General features: G+C 39.3%; 1 protein-coding gene across 2 annotated transcripts in view; it reads left to right on the forward strand.

Moving 5' to 3' along the window:
• The first annotated feature begins 2,014 nt into the window (after nt 1-2,014).
• prtga (protogenin homolog a (Gallus gallus)) overlaps nt 2,015-16,837 on the forward strand; it is a 119,172-nt gene continuing 104,349 nt past the window's right edge. For both annotated transcript variants that reach the window (XM_043677488.2, XM_043677489.2), the window contains exons 1-2: nt 2,015-2,115; nt 5,344-5,646. In XM_043677488.2, coding sequence (XP_043533423.2) covers nt 2,049-2,115; nt 5,344-5,646 — 370 coding nt within the window. In that variant the 5' untranslated portion in view covers nt 2,015-2,048. The remainder of the gene's footprint in view (nt 2,116-5,343; nt 5,647-16,837) is intronic.

The following is a 16,837-nucleotide window of genomic DNA, read 5'->3' on the forward strand; positions in this document are numbered from 1 at the left end:
TAAATTAGAATGTCATTACTGGTACTTATGAGGTACTTTTGGCCCTGCAGTACCCATTGATTCCAAAGACAAGAATTGAACCTCGACCTTCTTGGTTGCTGTGTTTCTGTATCAGATCAAAAAGATCTAATGTTAATCGCTCATCCATCAACAGAGCAGTACAGACAGTTACAGAGAACTTCTGTTTGGTGCTAGGTTTATCACAAACCTGATTGGAATCCTATTACTCTCTTACTGTAAACTGTGCTGTACTTATGCTTCTATCTTGCTATATGCAGCTGTCGTGCTTACCTCATGACCTATTCAGTTTATGCACTACCCAATACTACACCTAATATCTCTGACCTGATCCTTCCATGTTCTTTTATGAATACATTGGAATCCCCATGCTCATGGTCTCAAGGTTTTGCTCACTCTTCCCTATTGTTGCTTTCCAATCACTGCCATTCACTTATGTGCATGTTGTGTCACTTCCACTGCTGTTGCCCTCCAATTCCTTATTCAAACATGCATGGTGAGAGTGTGGTGCTGGAAAAGCATAGTAGGTAGGGTAGCATCCAACGAACAGGAGAATGGATATTTCGGGCATAAGTCCTTTATCAGGATGATGCTTCCTGATGAAGGGCTTATGCCTAAAATGTCGATTCTCCTGCTCTTCAGATGCTGCCAGACCTGCTCTGCTTTTCCAACACCACACTCTTGAACCAAAAGAGAAAATGCTGGAAAATCTCAGCAGGTCTGGCAGCATCTGTAAAGGGAGAAAAGCTTTGACAAAGAGTCGGTTAGACTCGAAACGTCAGCTCTTTTCTCTCCTTACAGGTGCCAGACCTGCTGAGATTTTCCAGCATTTTCTCTTTTGGTTGCAGATTCCAGCATCCACAGTAATTTGCTTTTAACCACACCCTTGACTCTGATCTCCAGTATCTGCAGTCTCCACTTTCTCCTCAAACATACACATGCATTGCCAGCCACTGTGATCCTCCAAACTCTGTCACTCACTATCATTCATTCAAATCCTGTCCTCCAATCTCTGTACTCATTCGTGCTAATGCATTGCTGCTGTTCACATTATGGTTTGCTCCAATCCAAGCCCACATCATTATGCATTAAGACCATAAGACAGAAGCAGACCATTTAAGCACATTCGAGTCTGCTCCGTCATTCAATGAGATCATGGTTGATTTAATAATTCTTAACTCTACTCTCCTGTCTTTTCCTATAGTCCTTGACTTCTTTTACTGATTAAAATATCTATCTGACTCTTGAATATACTTAATAACCCAGCCTCTGCAGTAAAGAGATGTACAGGTTCATTATCTTCTGAGAACAGAAATTCTTCCTCATCTTTGTCTTAAATATGCAACCCCTTATTCTGAGATTATGCCCTCTGGTCCAAAAGGCTCCATTGCTGCACTCAACATTTTTGCTCACCTACTCTTGCCATGCACACATCTCCATGTCTGGTGCTCACATTATTGTTGCCTTCCAGTTCCTGTCATAGGAATGCCTCATGCATTGATGCTCACATTATTGCTACCCTCTAAAACCCTGTCAGACATACATCTCCATGCACTGCTGCCCACAATGTTGTGGCCCTCGAACCCTTATCTCCTGGGCATTGCAGCCCCTCCAATCCATGCCATGCGCAAATCCCCTCTCGCGAGGCTGCCCCGCAACCTCTGATGTGCCCTCGCGACTTTGCAAAGATCTCTTCCGATCACCCCCTCAGTCCGCGAGACCGCTGCTCCGTTGGCTGCGGGGCAGTGCGAAAGTAGGTCGCGCGCGCGCACCGCCCAGCCGCGGATGAGGCCGCCGCGGGGGTCCGGTGTTGCGGCTGGCCGGAGCGTCGCTCGCTCGCCCCCCCCCTCACCCCCACCGCCCCAGCGCGCGTGCGTGCGTGCACAGGCGCGGCAGGAAAAGAGTGCGCCGTGAGTGAAGGCGGAGGCTCTGGGAGCTGCAGCCCCAGAGAGCCGGAGCCAGGGCTAGGGGACAGGGGAGGGGGGGGAAAAGAAAAGGCTTCTGGCATGAGCGAGGAAACCGTGGATTAAATGGCGACTTTTCACGGGAGAACTTGTTGGGGGACAGCGCTGGTGGTTTTGCTGCTTCCTATTTCGGGTGAGTTTTTAAAAAAAATTGTTTTTGATTTTTGTTTTCGTTGTTGGATTGAGGAGGAGCTTTGATGTCCGGAGTGGCGAGTGTCCGTTAACCCACCTCATCTCCCCCCCCCCCCCACCCCTACACACACCAACCGCCACCTTTCCTCCGGCCCATTGAGGCTGATGTCCTCCTTCCTCTGGCTTCAGTTCGAATCCGGAGGGGGGGGGGATTTCGGGCTAGGTGGGGGATTGGAGTGAAGGGGTAGTGGTTTGTTTTGTTTAGTGGGTGTGAAATGTGTTTTTATTTGGTGGGGAGGGGGTGTGTGTTGGTGAGAAGATGTGGGCAGGCAGAGAGGGACTCCATCTCTGTCTGTGTGTGTGTGTGTGTGCGCAGCCACTCACTTCATGGCCGGCAGTGTCCGCACTCAGCCCCTGGCTTTTGTGTTGACCACCTTCCATGAGCTTCACCTCCTGTAATCTCGATGATTAATCCTCTCAAACACACTATTTAAGAAAAAGTTGCCTCTCGCTACAGCACGGTCCTCCGCTGCAACAGGGTATCGGTTCCTGCTCCCACGTGCATTTATTTATTTCGGTTTTTTTCCTTCGATAAGTCACTTTTTTTTTAAAGAGGCTCACTCTTCTCTCGGTCCCTCCTTCCTCCACAACAGTGTGGGGTCCGTGGCCACGCTAGCTCCTGTTCCCCCAGACTTTTTTTTTTCAATTTTTGACCAGTTATGGTATTTCGGACTTTTTTTTTAAAAAAAGTGTATTTTTATAATATGTAAATCGGTTGATACCAGCCGTGAAGTGACTTGATGCGCAGCACTCAACATTTGTAAACATTGACTTTAATTGTGCTGATACCAAATATCAATTCGATGAATATGTTGCTACTGGAAAATGAGCAATTTTCGTTTTGGTTTTTGGAAGAAGTGGCCCGGCGTCTTAATGATATCTGCCCCCCCCCCCCCCGCCCCCTTTCTAGCGAGGGAAAAAAAGCCAAGGCAAAGTTGTTCTCTCTTTCTATGAGTGTTGGTGTGATCCCCTGCCGAGTTACATTGTCCCTAAACGGAAGGATTCATTTGCATCCCAGAACCTGAACTGATTAATTCAAGTCGGGTTTTGTTTTGAGGGGGAGGGAGAGCAGAGCAGAGCAGACTCTCTGCAGATTCTGTGTCTGTATTGACGGAAAGGATTGATCAATTGATCGGAGTTCTTCTCGATCACGTACTGCAGATTCTCTCGGCACCTCTAACCGATCCCCTCTGTTGTCACCATAATACTGACAAATATACGGCAAATTAAAAATACGTTATTTCTCTGAGATTTTTTTTCCCTGGGACCACTAGACATGCACATCGATTTTCACGCATTGAAGTTCGACTTCAATTTTAATCCTTTTTAAAAAAAAATCTAGATTTTCAGTCGTACCATGAAAGCTGCTAAAAACCGAAGAATTTGATGTGAATGAATTGTTTTGCCGGGTCATAGGCACATTACTCAACGAGTCAACATACTTGAGTTGATTGTCAGACTGAAGAAATATTTGAAATCCTTGTCAAATCACCAACATTTAGGATGATGCTATTTCTGATTTTCCTCTTTTTAATGTCTTTTGGCTATCCTCGCGGAATGTATGTTGGTCAAGTGGGTTACATATGATAGGCAGGTACAACACTAGAACTAGTCAGTTCTCTACACGTGGTTTGCCAAGGTTTTAGACCAGAAGTGAAGGCTCAAAGTGGGGAGGGGGGAGAACGGCGGTCAGAGCTTATTGATACACAGGGACAGCCTGTTGCTAATGATTTCTCGTAAAATCAGACTTTTACGACTTCGCCTGTTCAGGCTCCTTTTTGACAAGCTTGTAAAATTAGCAAACATCTTGTGCGAAGTCCGCCCTGTATAGCAACCGGTTGCAACTTCAGATTGGAGCAAGTCTTTCTATCGACCCAGTGTTTAGAATCAAAATAATAACACTCTCTTTTACAAGAGTGCTCTTCTTTTAATTCGGATCTTAATTGAGTTTTCTGCTCCATATAAAAGCCCAATAAAACGTTACCACCATTGTAATGCACCCCTGCAGTGATTTTAACACCCACATTTCGGTGTACCTCGATTTGTTTGAATTGATTAGTGCTCGGGTTAGTTTTACACTCTTTGTAACGTTTGAAGGTTTAGAAATTCAGCACAAGGTGCTATCCAGCACTTGTAGTATTTCTCGTTGCGCAGAAAGGCGCTGTAGATCTGACAGTTTTCCACGTATTTTCGTGCATGTTTGAGAAGTATTTTTCACTCCTCCGCTCTAATTAGAGATAGTCACAGAAATTTGTATTCTCAAATATGACGTCTTAATTTTTGGTTAAGCTTAACCTTTGAACCCGAGTGCTTCTTTGGATCTGTGTGGTGTTTGATGCCACAGAACGATGTCGCAGTATTATAAACGTTATTTACAGAGACTGTTAGTAGGATAACTGTTCATGTTTTGGTAGGGTAAATGTATCTATTAAATCATCAAATTAATAATTCACTTCCTATTTTGGGGGGCATTACAAGAGAAACCCTGAAGACCCCTTCCACTTATAATATGAAGAGTTTGTAATTTTGATTTAATTAATGGAGCAAATGACATTTTTGTCAGTATCATAGTCACGAGCGAGACAACTAACAAGTGAACTTTAGTGGTATGAGCTTTGGGATTCCATTTAGTTAAAGTGGGGTTACAAGTTTTTTTCCCCTGATTATAATAAAATGATTACCTGGGTGGAGCTAATTGTCTTTGGTTGCCATTTATAATGGATAAGACTCAAAATCTTGCTTTAGAATTTGAGTCTCCGGCCCAGAGATTGTTTAAGGATGATCTAGTGGTTCTTGAATTCAGAATAATGATCCGTCTTAAATAGAAGCTTTCACCCTAAGAATTAGTAAGAAATTGATGTGAGACATTATGAAACATACATTTTACAATGTTTATTCACTTTATGATCATTGGAAGTCTTGAATTTATTTTGACTCCAGTCAGATTGTTGTGAAAGCTCAATTTCTAAGATTTGACTTCAATAATCATGCACCATTTCACACAATGGTTCTTAACAACTTGCTTTGCTTTAATTGTCTTGAAGGTACCATGTCCCTGGATCATAATTTTATTACTGGATTGAGAAGAAATTGTTTATCAAACATTATATTTTATAATAGTATGAAAACTTGAGGTCTTGAGTTTGGAATGAGTTGTGTTGTTTTCCAGGTGTTTGGTGCTTCTCTGAGCTTTTCTTCACCAGGGAGCCCCAGGATGTCATTGCGTTGCGGAAAGACCCTGTGGTTCTCGATTGCCAGGCTCGTGGAGAGCTCCCAATAACCATTGTGTGGATGAAAAACAGCCAGAAATTAGTTGATAATGAGCGGATATACATCTTATCAAATGGATCTCTTTACATCACGGAGGTTGAACATCGTAAAGGAGAGCGATCGGATGAAGGCTACTATGAATGTTTGGCTCAAAACAAATATGGGGCCATTTTGAGTCAGAAATCTCATCTCTCAGTGGCCAGTAAGTATTGCACATTTAATCTGACAGCATTTATTTTGGGGAAAATCTGTATTTAGCAAATGTAGTTCAGATCAGTAGGATTCTAGGCTCTTCAGTCATGTGAAACGGTATGATGTTTTTGAAGTTTGTTAACGAAGAACCTGATTGTGAAATGTGGAGAAGGATGGTATGGATGATAGTGTTCAAGGGGGTGAGGAGATGGTTTTTAAGTCTTAATAGAGGGACCGTTGAGAGTGCAGGTCTTGAGAGGGAATCTCCTGATATGGTGTGCAGGCTCTCCTCAACCCTCACTAGAATCCTGCTGGATTTTCCCCAATGCTTAACTGCTCTGCACTCTGCAAATATGTTTTGCATTTGGGATGCGGGGAAGCCAGCTGAGGCCTCACCTGCTCCCCACTTAAAACTAAGGTGAGGGCAGTAGGAAGACCACACAGCATATGTGTGCGTACCTCTGTCTTTCTGTCCCACCTCTGTGTGTGTGTGCGTACACCTCTCTGTCCTCCTCCTCGTCTCTGGGTGTTGGTCTCTCTCAAATTTCTTTGTTCATACCTTTTGGAACACAGAATTGTGGGGAGAAGTTTCTGAGATCTGATATTTATCTTATAGAAATTGGCTATTCCAATTTCTGCTGTTTACTATTTCTCGTGAGCAGTAAATGATATTTTGCTCATTCCTTGAGAAATGAGGGATCTAAAAATTACTGCATTTTAATGTTATCCAAAAATTTGCTAATTCTACCTTTCATGTTGATACCACTGAGTTTACTTGCTCACTTTCAAAGCAGTTTTTCACTTGATTCACTGATATTTCATGTCAAAATCAGATATTGAAATTGCATTATTAGATCCTTATGTTTCTTTGTTATACTGAAAGATGTGTATTTAATTCTACGAAAAGACCCAAAATGTTAATTTGTTTCAGACTGTGATGAAGTACTTTGATCTATTGTAACAAGATTACATTCATTGTTTCCAGTCATGTGATGTTGTCCACCAGTATTCAGTGATACTTGTGTGGCAGTGCTGACCACAGACTTGGTTTTCTCCAAATTGTTGGGGGATACAAGCAGAGAGATGTTGTGCAAAGACTTCCAAAGTTGTGTAACTGCCTTTTTCAGTACAACTTAACTGTGTAGACTGTCTTTAGTCATATGATCTTATTTCTGGTGCGTATGTATTGCACCTTGGTAAAAATCATAATTAAAAATTTTTATTCCTTTTGAAACTTTGCACAATGTTTTAACTCCTGTTATTTCACTGGGATTTGAAAATAATTCATCTTTTGCTGGTATGGGTTAATTGTGTTTTAATATAATTGTAACTAGCTATGATCACCCGAGTTTAAAGGTAATGTTTGTTATTGTTTTTATATTGACTATCAAACTTTCAGTATTAGTGCTTAAATTACATAAAATTTAATCCTTGGTCTAGCAACGTTAGCAGTTCTCATTGAGGGTTCCAACCAAGGTGTTCAGTAATGCTAATGGAAAGTGAAGAAATGATTGTGTTGGTTCTCCCTCCTGAATGTAATTTGTTAGCCTCTTAGTTGAAGATTGACCACTTCACTGAGATGTTGCTGGTTTGTTGGCACCTATGGACTACTACCTGAGCATTATCAACTTCAAGTGAGTATTAGAGGGAAAATAAACTAACATTGTGTTGATCATAATCTTGTAGGGTACTGTTAATCTTTCAAAGAACTTAGATTGCATTGGTTCGGCCAGAGTTTCAGCAGGCTTTGTAATTTAGAAATTTGCATTATTTCACAATTTTTTTTGTTCGATGAAAAATCCATTCCATTACATATTGATGTACAGTCTCTTTAATCCATATTTCCAAGGAAGCTGTTAAAGTATTATCTGTAAGTTTGCAGTTGCATACAAAACACTTGTAAAGCAAGCAGTGAAATTTACTTTTTAGTTGGAGAAATAAGATTCATTCTGAACCAGAGCTGATAGTAAGGTGCAGGAGCTTTCTTTCTAAAGTGTATTTTGTAAGTATTGGCTAGAGAGGTTGTCCTGTTATCTCACATGTAACTTATGGTATAATATTTAAAAGTCTTAATCTATTCAAGAATTGTTAGACCTGACCACACTGGGAGGTGTCACTGATTCCAAAGTTAGAAACTAAAAGCTGATACTTGTGCCATGGTCGAGAAATTGATTATTCATGTGCAAATTAAGAATTCTTTGGGTTAAAAGGTTAGAGGCTATGCAGGATGAGGTTTAGCCCTGTGATAAAGAGCAGATGACCCTTATTCATTGTCCATAGCTTTCATGTTGTTTCTCCACAAAGTTTGTGATTGCCAGGAATTGTTCTTGAGGAATGCAAGGAATCGTATGCCTTGCCTTTAGTGTTACTGTGGAGCCTTATCACATAAGGACATCACAGCAGGTCTTTAGGGACAGTTTCTAACTCTGAAACCCTCAAGGCTCTGTTTTCTGCCATTCATCCGTGCATTAAGGAATTTAGCTAATTTTACTTTCTTGGAATTGCTTAAAGTAACTTCTTGAGCACCAATGATTAAGGAAATTAAGATATCAAGAAAACGCTATACATTTAATAGATTTTTTTTCTGTCTTTTAACTAGGAGACAATAGGAAGTTCTTTTCACTGCTGCTGTGTTCGTTGTGGGGCACCCTGCTGGGGAAAATGTAAACTAAACAATTGAAAAGCCCATATGGGTTGCTTCAGGTCTGAGTAAGATCAGAAGTGAAGAGTACTTTGCTACTGATAAGTAATATGTTCAGGACAAAGGACTTTTTTTTCCCCTTTTTTTTAAAAGTAAGCCTGATTGTGATTTAAGAGGAAACTAGCATGTTTTCAACAAACTGATAAAATTACTTTAGAATATATTAATCAATTTGCAAGCTCTGACTGTACCTACAGTACACAACAAATATGTGTACTTCTGGGGAAGGAAGGATGTCTTGCCTTTGTAGAACAAGAACTGGAAATTGTGGAGTTTAAGTTTGCCCAACACTGAGAGTGTGATTTTCAAAGGAATATATTTAGATAAATATCAATACAATTTTGGTGTAGCTAGAAACTTAAGTTATATTTTGTATTTGATCATCTAAGGCTTCACCTTCTCTTTCAGTCTCTGTTTAATTCAGTGTTTCTTTTTGTGATAGGATTGTTATTCCTGTTGAGATGACCTTTCTCCTTTTTAAATTTTGTGAAGATGGGCGTTTGAAATTTTGTCCAACATTTTAAAGTTATTTCACAAAAGAAATTATTATTGTGTATGCTACTTTGAACTGCTTTGTGCATTTTGCCTTGTCTCAGTTTGGATACCATTTTGGATGCATGAGCACCTTTGAATCCTGTGTGTATGGACATTGCCATGTAAATCAGTAAATGCACCTACTTTGAATTAATCATAATACTGTTCTGACAAGAATAAGCTTGTTGGCAAAATTTTTTTTTGCCTAATGATCTCCAAATAGGAATTTACTATTCAGACATTTTAATTATCTTTCATTACATTGCAGTCATCATTGAATTCTTTAACATCTGTTGTTATGTATTGCTGTTATTTAGTCATGTTATGGTTTAGTAATCTGGCATATTCAAACTGACTAGGTTATAAAGATCTGTGGGTTTTTAACAGGTTAGCTTTATCTTTGTGCTGGAGGTTCTATCCAGAAGCCCATGAAATTTGCACATACCTGAGAAATGGCTGTGGACGAAGTGGGTGATGGTGAAGGGACTGTATCTCCTGAACATGTTGCCACCTTTTTTTTGTTGTTTAGTATCCTGCCAAAAGTTCCCTGTGTTACTAAGTGCCTAAATTGTAGTGTTTTATTGCAAGGCAACTTGCTGAAGCGTAGGATAGTTCTGGTCCAGCAATTGTTTTACACTCTAATACTTCAACGGGCTGGTGAAAAGAATTCATTCTAGTCCCATTGTCTGTTCTGATTATCCTAAATAAAAGGGATCTTTTCTCTTTTGCTTCTGTTTGTGCAGGGATTCTAAGATCTCCATAATTTAGCAGCTGGACCTATTGATTATGTTCAGGACAATCAAGGTGATGATTAAAGAGAAATGAGGAAAAGAAACCTCGTAATATGAATTGAAATACGTTGCTGTAAGATTGTGGGGATACTGTTTGAAGTAACACTCAGTACTTGACCAGGAATAGAAAAGCGATTGTGAAATATAAAAAAATTGAAATGTTTGAATGGCAGCTTAAATCTGATTCCAAATTGCTCAGCGTCTAGAGTGTGTAAGAAGGGAATTTTTGACACTCCGTTATTGTAACATAGGATAAAGAAAACAGTTGCTTAGTCTCTAGTGTGTAGAAGGGATTCTTAATACAGAAGCATTCAACTCTGGATAATCCAGGATTCCCCCTGAAGGAGCTGCTTATGCAGCACATCCTAATGGTCTTTTGTTTCAACTGCATGTACGTTGTGGACTATAATTTCATGTATTCAAATGACCTTGTACCATGTTGTGAAAGACATCTTTTCTAAAATAGGAACCAAAAATGCTGGGGCAACTTGGCAGTTTTGGCAACATCCATAGCTTTTTTTTAAAGCTTTTTCTAAAAGCCCTGCTCAAAGGGGTTAAGAACTACATAACAAAGATGTGTTCAAAATCACAATCTTTTTCAGGGTTTTTGTACTTTTCTGTATTTTTTTTAAGAGGCTTGAAATATGTAGCACCTTTTTATCTGAGGATGTCCCAAAATACTTTGCAGCAAAGTATACTCTTGAAGTGTAATTACTGTTATAATATATGACATCCAGCAGCCAATTTCACACAGTAAGCTCCCACAAACAGCAATGTGATAATAACCAGATAATCTGTCTCTGATTAGTATTGACCAGGACACCACCAAAAGCGCTCTACTTCTCTTTGCAAAACAGTTTTGTGTGAGAAGCAAGATGTTAGCTTTAATGGTTCATCTGAAAGGAAGCACTTCTGACCGTGTAGGAGAAAGTGAGCACTGCAGATGCTGGAGATTGGAGTCGAGAGTTTGGTGCTGAAAAAGCACAGCAGGTCAGGCAGCATCTGAGGAGCAGGAGAATTGACGTTTCATGCATAAGCCCTTTATCAGGAATTGCTTATACCCAAAACATCGATTCTCCTGCTGCTCGGATGCAGCCTGACCTGCTGTCCTTTTCCAGCACCCCACACTCGACCTCTGATAGCGTATCATGCCTGCAGTACTGCAATACAATGTCTTTTGTGTGTGTGCGTTTAAACTATGAGTCAAAAGGTGTGTATTGTCAACTGATGCAAAAATCTGACCATATTTAGCATGTAAGTGGGTTCCTCGGCTGTTAGAATATTTGTCACTTAGAGATTCTGTCATTAGATGTAGCTCCGATCAGGAATTAGGCTGATCGTTTTTATTTCTGTCCCAGTCCAATCTCTGTTTAGGGTCCCTGGCAAAGTTTTATGTCCCGATTTGGTTCAGAAGAAAGTTTGAGAAAGCAAAGATGATGGAATCCAGGAACTTGAAATTGACTGTGCATTCATATTTTTAATATGAAAATTGGACCAAGAGTAAACCATTTCAGCCAGTTAAGTATGCTGTGCCATTTAACATGATCACGGTTGATGAAGTATTCAGTGCCTTTTACCCACACTATCTGCATAACCCTTTATGCTATTGGTGATCAAAAGTTTATCACTCTCTCTGTTTTAAACATGCTCAGAGACTGAACTACCGTAGCTTTCAAAAGTCGGGAATTGCAAAGATTCATCACCTTCTGAACAAAAGAAAATCTTGGTCTTTAAAGGACATTCCCCAAATTTTTAAATTGTAACGCCTGGTTCTTTACTGCCCAAACAGGGGAAATATCTTGCATGTATCTATGCTGTCTATCCCTTTCATTTTTTTGCAGGTTTGAATGAGATCGCATATCATTCTTTGAAATTCAAGAGAATAATCTGCACAATCTCTCTTCATAGGACAGTTCTGCCATCCTGGGAACAAATCTGGTGAACCTTTCCCTTTAGTAGTAATAGCTATCCTGAAATGAGATAAAAGCTGCCTACGGTGCTTTGGGTCTGGTTTAGCCTAGCTTCTATATACTTGAAGCAAAGCTTCTCTGCTTCTTTACTCAAATCTTCTTGCATTAAAGGCTAACATTCTATTAGCATTCCTAACAACTTTCTGAACTTTCATATTAACCTTCAGTGACATATTGACAAGGGCACTCTGACCTGTTGTGCACCTACATTTTACAACCTCTTGCCATTTCAGATAAACTCTACATATCTATTTGTCAGGAACCCTATTCTTCTTACCAGTGTGGACAATCTCACATTCGTGCATGTTATATTCCATCTGCCACATTCTTGCCCACTCACTGAGCCTGTCCAAAACTTCCTGAAGCCATTTCTGCACAAGACCCATTCCTGCTTAGCTTTTGTATGATCTGCAAATTTTGAAATATTACATTTGGTTCCCACATCCAAATCATTGACACACATTGTGAATAGCTGACTCAAGTACTGATCCTTGCAGTATCCTACTAGTCCCAGCCTGCTAATGTGTTGGTGACCCGTTTTATTCTGACTTTTCTATCTGCTAGACAATCCTTATTCTGTTGTACAGTATCTCCTACCCTGTTGTGCTTTAATTTTGCTGACCAAAGTTAGCATATATGGATTAAGCATGATGTCTGTCCAGCTTCAGATTTGCATGTGAAATGGTTTTGGGGTAGTTTAGACACAGCACTTCAGAGGCTAGTGTGCAATCATAAAACTCTTAGTTTTGAAGCAACTGGATGTAAAATTGGTGTTTATGTTCAGGGCGACCCTATGGATGGTGGAAAGTGGCACTTTTTTGATCCTGCTGAGAGTTTCTCAGCATTGATCACAGTACAGTATATAGGTTGAGGCAAATGTATTTGGCATTGTTTATTTTGGGCACAAACCCCAATTTTTAAAAGGTTAGATTGCTATCTATCAATTTTCAAAGTGAGTCAAGTTGTTTGTTAATTTCATAAAAGAAACCTTTTTATTCTTTAAAAGAATAGGAGATTTTAAGATTGCAGTAATGTCTAATATAAGTGATCTGAAAGAGAAATTAGCTGGGCATCTAAGGGAAGTAAACTTGCAGGGCCGTAGGAGTACAGCAACCCTGCATTATAGAAAAATGGTGCTTTCGAAACAGCGCTTATTGTGTTGTAGCCAACACAGTTTGAATGTTTACACTTTAGAAACACTGTCCCCAATTCATCAAATGCGTTACAGCGAATTTGCATTAATGAAAACGTGCGTTACAGCAGAATGACCTGTAGGACTGACTGGATTTCAGTAGTGAGTAAAGTGAGCATAACGTCAGTTAGCCACATAGCTTCCTATGTTGTTTTGACTTTTAATGTGAATTTGCTTAGATTGTATTTTCATGTGGCACAGTTTGGGGCTTGTCTTATGATATCACAGCATATTTGAGATCTCCATCTGATTGTTTTACCAAGAAATGGAGAACAACTTTCACCTTCTTCTTGTCTTTTAATCATCCAATTCCTGTCTTAATGGAAAATCCACTGGATAAAAATAAAATGAAAAGAACTTGCAATTTGTTTTGTTTCAGATTTCTGGAAAAGCTCAGCAGGCCTAGTAGCATCTGTGTTCTGAAGAAGGGTCACTGGACCTGAAACATTAAGTCTGATTTCTCTTGGCAGATGCTGCCAGCCTTGCTAAGATCTTCCAGCAGTTTGTTTTTCGGAATGAAGAATCGTCCGTTTCAATCAAGTTGAGTAAGAAGCAATACAAATGACTTCCAGTAAAAGGTTAACAATTCAAAATGTTAACTCCGTTTCTATCTGCACACATGCTACTAAGACCTCCAGATATTTCCATCATTTTCTGTCCATTCTGGTTGATATAAAGTTTCAGTTGGGAGTGAAAAAATCGGTAATAAACGTGTTCTAGTTCATTCAATTCTGTGCCTTTATCTCATTTAAAGTGTCATATTTTTAATCTTTGATTTGGAGTTGAATTCAATAATTTATTGGTCTATTCGGTATGATTTGTTCCAGTCATTTAAACTGTAGTGTTGTGTAATGATGGTTGTTTTGAATGAAATATTTGAAACAAGCTGAATAATTTCAATTCGATACAAAGCAGTGAAGGCATTGGTTTCTTTGTAAACCAGTCCAAAATAAAAGTTAGTAAACAAATTGCTTTCTATATGTGATGGTTCTATAGTTCAAGCCAGCTGTGTGTGTATGTACTGCAAACCAAATTAGCAGCTGCTGTGTAAATGGGATATTAGATTAAACGTGAAGACGAGTCGGTAGCACCTGCTTGTTGTAATAGCAAATCTGATTCCCTTTAGGACAATTGGGTGCTTAATGGAAGATACAAAAGTTTCCCCTTCCTTTTGGTGGTGGTGGGGGGGGGGAGAAAGAACATGAAAACTCACCAAAAGAACATGTTTCTTTCCTCGTTCTTTCTCCTGGTTTTTGCTCCTTTTAAATGATTAGTGTTTGGAATATGCTGTCTATGTGAAATGTTTAGAAAGATGGATTTTGTGGAATTATAGACAATTGGTATTATTGGGCCAGATTTCTTTAACGTTTACACCAATTTGTTTCTCTTTTTCATCTTAAGTAGCTATGGCTGCATCGTTGCAATGTTTAACCTGCTTTTCTTGTGGTCCATAAATTGTATCTGTCAGGATTTGAAAGGTGGGCACCTGGACAGAATCTGCACTGCAGCCTGAGAGAATACCTCCATTTCGGCACTAGCTTTTTATTTTGCCTCTTTAAATTAACAATATTACTTTACCTTTACTTCACCAGCATTATACTAATTTTCCCTTTTCTTTGATTAGAATTTGAATTGAAGTCGCTCCATCATTTCTCATTGGACCTCATGCCATCAAAGGCGACCTTCAATATATTGAATGTGAACCCATGTTAAAAAGATAAAAAGCAGGAGGACACCTACGTTACAATTCTATCTCTGTCATTGCCACTGTTCTGCCCCCTCACCCCCCCTCCGATGTTGATCAGTTTAGAACAAGCTCTTTTTGGATTCTTGGTAAATGATACTGAGATTACTTGGCTTGGTCAGCTGTTTCAGTATTGAAACCCAAAGTAGTGTTGTTTCTGCTGAACTCCACACTTGACTGGTGAGGAGGAGGAGGTATGTTTAGCAGGCCTTATACAGGGTCAAGGTTTACTTTTTTCCAACTTAACATTGAGGAGCTTCCCCTTTTTCCCTTTTTATCAATGATGGGTTCCTCTGTGCCCTCAGTTGTTTTATCTTTGAAGAATTATGTTCTTTATAGTCACTTATAGTCACTTAATGTGGAAATAGTATCAGTGACATTTTCAAAACTGGACTATGATACAACTTTAAAGACTGTTTCATACATTGGTTTGACTCTTCTTGTGCGCCTCCCCCCTTGCCAAAACACTACCACCTCTCCAAGGTCTTCACTTTGTCAATGCAAGCACAACAAAGTACACTGCCTGAAGGGAGATTAATGTTGGTGACTCAAGGCGGTGTCATTTATAAATTACTTCTTTTGCAAGCTTTTAAATAAATCTTTTTAAAAGAACTAATAATTGAGCAACACATCCACAAAGAAAGCTCCCAGGAAATGCCTGAAATAGTTTTGGGAAGCATTATGGTGAGGTAGTCTTAGCTATTTGAAGGAGAAGCATGGTTAATTGAATCTGCTTGTATATAATATTTTCAAAGTGGTTAAAAAGATACATTATTCTAGCTTAATTGAGTTTTGTATTTTAATGGAATAATACTAAATCCGGTGAAGAATGGGGTCTTGAGCATCATGAAGTTGTGATATGGCAGCTGGTATAATTTCAATCTTAAGTCATACTCTGCAGAAAACCTCACTTGTGGATGAATAGTGTGTCTGAACACTGTTATTTGCAGTTGCATTAAATTATTTGGATTTTCTTTTGCTCACCTGACAGTTTTATGGTAGCACTGTTATGGTAGCCAAAGACTAAAGAGAGGAAAAGGTGCACCATGGCCCCAGAAGTGAAATTTTGGGTGTCCGGTTTGGATATGTCTTTTTAAAATCACCTGATTGGTTGTGACACTTGCTGTGATACTGTTACTGAAAGAATGGCTACTTGGCCAATGTATAAGGAGGCTTCTGGTACCTATACAAATGTGCTGCTCCGCATGTCGATCTGAAAGGACAGCAAAAGGGAAGACTGAAAACTCATCTGGAGAATGGTTTTATGTTGAAGTCCAGCTTACACTAAATAGTGAGACGACATATGGGACCTTTCACCTCCTGGGACTTGAATTTGCATCTCCCCTAGACTAATGGGATGAAAGTCTCCAGTCTTGACCAAAAATGGTCAGTCAAATGAGTTTGGGCAGTGTGAACTCTGCTTCTAGAGGTGCAAGCTTGTAACTGCCCAGTTGATTCTTGTGTGACTGAAGATTTACTGCTGAATTTACCCTAGGGGCTAAGAAGATGGGTAGAATAGGAAATGAAAATTTAATGGATGCTGTAAATATAGTCTAGTTAGGTTGTGTTAGGAAGTTTAACTTGCATCTAAGCCCACTGTATAATTTGGGAGTCCTTTAATGAATCTGCATCAAAAAATAAAAAAACTCAATTTTCATTAATAACATAATGTTCTGTTGGTGTTTGACTAGTAGATAGCCCACTAAACTTATAAGTTAGTAAAAATGGTAATGCCAAATCACATTTGATATCATTTCATTACTTTTTTGTTACATTAGCCTGGATTTAGTTATACTGTGTGAAAATGTGCATTCACTTTGAGTTTTCTATTTCTAGTCTGACTAATTAATATTTATAAACATTATCAACTCACAGCTTGGTTGATCTTTGCAATGAATTATGTAGATGAATTTCTCAACTTTTCTCCCTTTGCTGATTTTCTAAAACAATTTTAAGAGAAAGCAATTGGATGCATTTTATTATGAGGTTTGCCATATGATGTATTTCTTACTGCAGTTTTTGAATGCGTAGCAAATGTTGCCAGCAGGGTAACTAAGAAATACAATTTAGTAGCCTGGCTATCAGGTTGCTGTGAATTTCAAACACTGATGGGGTTATTGACATTTAATCAGTATAACCTTTTGGCCTCGTCAGGAAAAATGGCTTCCGTTTAGGATGCTGACATTTTGGCAAAAATGTGAGATTTCAGAAAATCTTTACGAGGAATATTCATTGATGGTGAAGCTTATTTTCTTAACTGGCATTTATG

This window comes from Chiloscyllium plagiosum, unplaced genomic scaffold (assembly GCF_037043375.1).
Source record: "Chiloscyllium plagiosum isolate Xiang-an unplaced genomic scaffold, Cpla_swu_hap1 HiC_scaffold_39, whole genome shotgun sequence".
NCBI lineage: Eukaryota > Metazoa > Chordata > Chondrichthyes > Orectolobiformes > Hemiscylliidae > Chiloscyllium > Chiloscyllium plagiosum.